This window comes from Mastomys coucha, unplaced genomic scaffold (assembly GCF_008632895.1).
Source record: "Mastomys coucha isolate ucsf_1 unplaced genomic scaffold, UCSF_Mcou_1 pScaffold21, whole genome shotgun sequence".
NCBI lineage: Eukaryota > Metazoa > Chordata > Mammalia > Rodentia > Muridae > Mastomys > Mastomys coucha.
This window is the reverse complement of record NW_022196904.1, coordinates 15,067,323-15,074,227: the sequence shown is the minus strand read 5'-3', so window position 1 is coordinate 15,074,227 and position 6,905 is coordinate 15,067,323. Positions and strand designations below refer to the sequence as shown.

General features: G+C 41.7%; 1 protein-coding gene across 1 annotated transcript in view; it reads right to left on the bottom strand.

Moving 5' to 3' along the window:
• Nucleotides 1–6,905, bottom strand: part of LOC116100288 (carcinoembryonic antigen-related cell adhesion molecule 5-like) — a 282,093-nt gene that overhangs the window by 229,396 nt on the left and 45,792 nt on the right. The window contains 3 exon segments of the mRNA XM_031384112.1: nucleotides 991–1,206; nucleotides 4,148–4,498; nucleotides 5,900–6,259. Coding sequence (XP_031239972.1) covers nucleotides 991–1,206; nucleotides 4,148–4,498; nucleotides 5,900–6,259 — 927 coding nt within the window.

The following is a 6,905-nucleotide window of genomic DNA, read 5'->3' as shown; positions in this document are numbered from 1 at the left end:
CTCTCTCATTTTTCCCATGCCTGGCTCCTCACTACCCTCAGTCAGACACTCGCCACTCTCATAACCACTGAAGTTTGACATCCCGCCTCCTCTGAACTGTGAAATTGTTCCAGTTTGCTTTATAGCTAGAGACACCCACTTACTCCACCGAATGGATGTGCTTGCTGCTCTGCTCTGCAGCTCTCAGGATTACGGATTAATGATAGCAAGGGGAAATCTGATCATCTTCTTAGGCAAAAGTGTTAGAAAAGCTTCAGATAGTAAAATGTCTGGCTTTATGTGATCTTGACACATGCTAGAGGCCTTTGGAAAATGGAAGCCTCAGTCTAATATGCTACTACAAGATACACTTGCAGTATATGTTTAATGGGATATTGATATTTCAGTGTCCAGACCACTGTAGAACAATCTAACCTTGGATGGATGATAAAAAACTACAGAGCACACTGAGCAAGCCATGAGAGGTAATCCAGTATGCAGCACTCCTCATTTATCTGGATGATATTGTATATTATATTTATAGCCCTCTGATGCTTGAAGGTAATAAATATCACAGTTTGACATGATTGGCCTAAAACCCTGGTTCCCTCTAAGCATTGAAAAAAGTAAGGGTAAGGTCATGGTAAAGGATCTCCAGGGTTACCTGTGGCCAAAAATGGGTCAGATGACTCTGATCAGGGTTTTCTGGTACTCACTTCCCTGTGAGAATGAAATTGTCTCCTCATATACACGGCTATTACTTTCACACTTGGTAGACTCTGACATTTTAAGCTAAATTGCTTTTCATCAGTAACTTCTTTGGTACAGAGAAGAGTCAGACAATAAAGTCTGATCTATGGCTCTTTGGCTGTCCAGTATGTGTCCTATAGTAAGTGCTCCAACCCTAACATGGACACACAGTGCAGTAGGGGAAGGAGGCACAGTACAGACATGACAATCCTGTGGGTCTAAGCCCCACCCAGCAATGAACAATCACAGAGAACCACTTACTGTCCAGTTGGACTTGCACATATGCTACTTCATCTTTCAGATCTGTACTTATGGTTCGTAGAGTATAGAACCCAGCATCATTCTGTGTGACCTTCTGGAGCAGCAGGGATCCATTGCTGTACACGGTTTCTCGACCAGTGTGTGCAGGCCCTGGCAATCTTGAACTAGTGGCTATTATGTATTGGATGAGCTCAGATTTCTTCTCTGCAATCACCCCTTTGTGCCAAAAAAGGGATAGAAGATTTTTTGGGAGATTGTGAACCAGTAGAAGAACACTTTCCCCTTCAGCAATGCTGGGTGGCACTGATTCTATACTGAGCCGTGTAGTGGGAAAAGAGTCCTTGGAGTTTGAAACAAAGCCTAAGGACAAAGAGAGAGAATCGTATTAATTGTGACCATTGTGTATTTTTAAGATGTTGCCTGGTGTCCTGTGGAGTGCTCATTGTAAAAAGCCTAAACATGGAGGGAGTGTCTCCCTGTCCTACTTTATGTCCCCCTACTTTTTATTTTCTCTGCCTGGTGCTCTTACTCAGGTGTTAACATAGGTCAGGCTCACTGCCCTCAGATCCCTGATGCCATTCAGTATAGATTAGTGTTGGGGTGATGCAGCTCTAATCTTTGTCCCTACACACTCTGTATCTTAACTCCCTGACTCTTTGTTATTGTTTTTATTGTTGTTGTTGTTGTTGTTGTTGTTATTGTTCTCTGTACTACTTGTAGTTCCAATAACCTGACTTCAGTTTCTTCCTTTGTTTACTGGCCATTCTTCCAGTCACCTGTGTCTGGGACATTATAAGAACTGGGATTTATCTTATATTTTTAAGGAAATACAGCCTAGAAAAATGATCACATATGTCTTCATAATGAATGACTGAATTAATAAATGAATGAAGTTGTGGCAATCATAATGACTCTCTTTATATATATATATATACATATGCAAATATATAAAAATTCATATATGTATACAATATATGTATATGAATATATATGTACATGTATATGTATACACATATATATTTATATCTGTATGTACATATATATGATTCATATGTTCGGGAATACAGTGCTAAATTTTCTAGTGGCTTTGATTTTTTTACACTTATTTATAAATTAGTGTGTGAGTGCTGTGCAAGGCTGTATCTCAGTGTTTGTGAATGGATGCAGGACACAGCACAGATCTGGAGGTCAGAAGACACACTGTGTTCATCATTTCTCACGTCATCAGAAAATGAAGCAAAGGCCTAAATCCATTAATCTGTGCCACTGATTAACACCAAAGTAAATTTGGAGGGGGGGAGAAATAGTTGAGAACATTAGTCTTAATAATATTCTTATCATGGTAATTAACATTGCATAAGAAAAACCTGATGTCCATACTTAAAATTTATGTTCACTATCAGCTTCCTGATGATGAGTTACTGTCTGCCTCTTTGTATTCTCTTCTAAACCCCATGACTTCTCTCAGGTCCTTTTGCCTATGAGGAGAATCTAGACAGTAGACTGAACTACTATCGTCCTCCTGATGAACTGTGGGCAGAGCTCCTGACAGATGGTGTGCCCTTTGAAGAGGGCCACAAGGGGTGGAAACTTCAGCTCCACCACAGATCCTGAGCTCCATTGTACTTTCCCTCTAAAAGTGGAGACCCCTACCAGGCACAGGCATTTCCCAGAGTTCCATGAGCTGTGGATTGGCCTGTGTTCAAAACACTGCTCTCCCCTGCTCTACTCTTAGTACAGTCCAGCGTCCCTCTTCCCCTATTGTATTTATATTATAATTCTCCAAACCATGCTATAATAAAAAAGGCTCAGTAGTCTCCCTGTGCCCTGAGAGCACAGCAACTTAACTCAGAGCTGACATCTACTATGCTGTGGATTTGGCCTGTCAGCACCAAAGAGAGAACCTCTGTGCTTACTGTGTGTAGCACAAAGCTAGCACCAGACACTGTCTACCCACTAATCACAAAGTTTTATAAAGATGGAATGCTTCTCTCAGCTAAAAGTGGACAGAGATGCCTTTGAGTGCTCCAAACAGGACCAACAGAGTGATGTATGAGGAAAGAGGCAGAACTCCCGACTGGAGATACCAGGCAGAATTCTGATCCAACACGAAGAACCAGGAGTAGATTTATGGAGTTCCACACCTTGGGTTTGTGAGAGTGGGTAAGTTGAGTCCTGGAAAGACAGGGTGGACTCTATTGTCCCTTCAAAAATTTCAAGATGATGCTTCCAGTTCTGCTTGATGAGCAGTGTGACGGGTCTTTCTATGTGCTCCCTGTGCTTTCTGGGATGCCCAGAACTTCTGTCTAGGTGATTTCCCTCAGCTACTATATCTTTCTCAAAGGAAATGTATAAAAGAGATAAATGAACATGATTCACTCGCAGTGTAGCATACATGGGAGCCAGCCATTTGGTCTAAATCTTGTGTCCTTGAATTCCTGATCTGTAAGGGAAGAAGTAGAAGCCAAGCTAAAAGGTAAGGTCCCGGTTCAGATAAATACTATTCTGAATTGGATTGAGTGTCATAATAGTGCACATACTGATAACTAGGGGGACTGCAGCTCATGCCTGGAGAACTATCCAGATGATCATAGCCTGTTGTCATGTGCCTACAGAAAATAATTCCCTGAGCTAGACCCAAGAGGACAAACACTTCTTAGGAAGACTAATGTCCATTTCCCTCTCCCTGGCAACCATGACTTTCCTACAAGCCCATCAGGACAGATAGTTAATAGGCTGGGAACATGTCCAGCTATGCTATCCTTGCTCAGCAATAATGGAGTATTCCTTCATTTTCTCAACCAGGTGTGCTCCTTGTATCTGAGGATCTTTCTCAAGGACAAGTTCCTGGACAGAATCCCAAGAATGTATACACTGGCTGATATCCTTGGGATGAATTGCCCACCATGAGTAAAGGTAACTGCATGGTGAAGTCAAATGAAGCATTCTATCAGTTGCAGTTATTCTGTACCATGTGAGTCCTGCACTAAATGCCCAAGCCTCAACATGGAGATAAAACAAAGAGGGACTTTGTCTACTCAATGTGTATACTGAAGTAATTGCAAAAATCTTAGTGTAGAGAAAAAATGCAATGGGAAAGTCAGTATGTCCAGCTCCTTCTAGACAGTTCAGTGTATGAAGTAGGATAGTCACTTACTATTTACATGAAGTTGAATGTAAGCTTTTTCAATTTTGAAGTCTTTTCTTAAAATTTCTAGCATGAAAAGTCCTGCATCATTCTCAGTGACATCAATTATCAGCATAGATCCATTGGTATATATAAACTCTCTTAAACTGTATGCAGACCCCATAATGGTGGTATCCATGGCTCTGTTGTATTCTGCAATTTTGTTTGTATCTCTTTTATATGCTGATTTGTACCAGAAAAATGCTTGAAAGTCTTCTGGCAAATTATGGACTATGAGAAGAACACTTTTCCCTACATCAACATTCCGAGGATGTGATTCGATCTTGACTTGATAAAGGTGATAACAAGTAGAAATGGAGGCTAGAAAAAAAGAGAAAGAAAAATTATCATTGTGAGTTTTGGATTGGTGGGAAAGTGATGATCTTTTTCATTAGCAAGCAGATTTATCACTCAACCTAAAGTTTCGGTGTGGGTATGCCTATCTTACCTGGTGAATGCCAGAACTTGACATCTCTTTTCTCAGGGATGCTCAGTGTATCATTTTTCTGCCAGGATCTTTCTCTCTTTCTCTCCTTCTCCCTCTCTTTCTCTCTCTCTCTCCCTCTCTCTCTCTCTCTCTCTCTCTCTCTCCCTCTCTCTTTCTCTCTCCCTCCCTCCCTCCCTCTCCCCTCTCTCTATCTGTCTTTCTCTTGCTCACTCGCTCTCTGTCACTCTCTCGCTTTCACTCTCACTCACTCTCTTGCTCTCTCACTATCTCTTGCTCTCTTGTTCTCTCTCTGCTTTTTCCATGCCTGACTCCTCACTGCACTCAGTCAGATCCTGGGCACTCTCATGCCCACTGAAGTTTGAGATGATACCTCCCCTTAACTTTTAGTGACTTTTGTTTCAATTTCTTTTATAGCAACATCCAACCACTACTCCTCCTGATAGATGTGCTTGCTGCTCTGCCCTGCAGCCCATGTGATTGTGGCAAATGAGTGCAAGGAGAAGTCTGACCTTTTCTGGCTCAAGTATTAAAAAAGGTTCAGATAGTAGAATGGCTGGCTTTAAATGATCTTGACACATGCTAGGGTCCTTTGGAAAATGGAAGCCACAGTTTAATATGCCACTACAAGATTCACCTGTACTATATAATGTTTAATGGGATATTGATATTGCAGTGTCCATTACACTACAGGATAATCTACCAACATGCAGATGATAAAAGAGAACACAGCACATTGAGCAAGCCATAAGAGATAAGTCAGTATGAAGCACTCTTCATTTTATCTGTATGAGATCATAGATTATATTTACAGATCTCTGATTCTTGGAGCTAATAAATACCCCAGTTTGATATGATTGGCCTAAAACCCCGGTTCCCTCTAAGCATTGAGAAAAGTAAGGGTGAGTTCATGGCAAATGATCCCCAGGGTCACCTGTGGTTAAGCCTGAGTCAGTTGACTGTGATCAAGGCTTCCTGGTACTCATTTCTCTGTGAGAATGCAATGGTTTCCTCATACACATGGCTACAACTCTGATTTTTTGCAGACTCTGACTTCTTAAGCTGATTTGCTTATCAATGACTTGTTTGGTACAGGGAGAGTCACACAACAAATTCTGATCTATGGCTGTTTGGCTCCACTGTATGTCTTCTGCACTAAGTGCTTAAACCATAACATGAGGACACAGTGCAGTGGGGGAAGGAGGCACAGTACAGGCATGACAATCCTGTGTGTCTAAGCCCCACCCTGCACTAAACAATCACAGAGAACCACTTACTGTCTGTGTATAGTTGCACGTGTGCTACTTCATCTTCCAGATCTGTATTCATAGTCCGTAGAGTATAGAATCCTGTATCATTCTGCATAACTTGCTGGAGCAGCAGGGACCCATTGCTGTATACAGTCTCTCGACCAGTGTGTGCAGGCCCTGGAACACTTGTATTTGTGGCTTTTATATGTTTGGCAATCTCAAATTTCTTCACTGCAAAAACTCCTTTGTACCAGAAAAGGGATAGAAGATTTTTTGGGAGATTGTGAACCAGTAGAAGAACACTTTCCCCTTCAGCAATGCTGGGTGGCACTGACTCAATGGTGAGCTTGGCATAGGGAGAAGGGTGCTCACATGTCCAAAGAGATGCTAGAAGCAAAAAGAGAGATCCATATAATTTAGAATGCTTTTTGGTAGTTATCCTGCTCAGGTGTGTTCATTGTTAAGCCTAACTGTGTGGGTAAGTGCCTCTCTGTCCTAATTTGTGTTCCTGCACTCCTATTTTCCTCTGCATGGTACTCTCTACTCAGGTGTTAGCATGGATCTGACTCACTGCCCTTGATGTACCTGCTAACATTCAGTGTAGATAGGTATTGGGTTGATGCATCCCACGACTTTTCCCCTACACACTCTGTACTCAACTCTCTGACTCTTTGTTATTGTTCCCTTCCTCTTGTGGTTCCAGTCAACATCTGACTTCAACATCAAGCTTTTTGTCACCTGCCAGTTTTGTAGTCAACTAGAGCAGTAGCATCATGAGACTATGATTTGTTTTATAATTTTTAAGAAAATGCATCCTGGAAAAAATCAGATACCTATAAATGAATCTCTTTTGTTAAAGGACTCTATATTCCCTTAGATTTATTTAAAATATTAGCCAGGCGTGGTGGCACACACCTATAATCCCAGCACTTGGGAGGCAGACGCAGGCGGATTTCTGAGTTCTAGGCCAGCCTGGTCTACAGACTGAGTTCCAGGATAGCCAGGGCTATACAGAGAAACTCTGTCTCAAAAA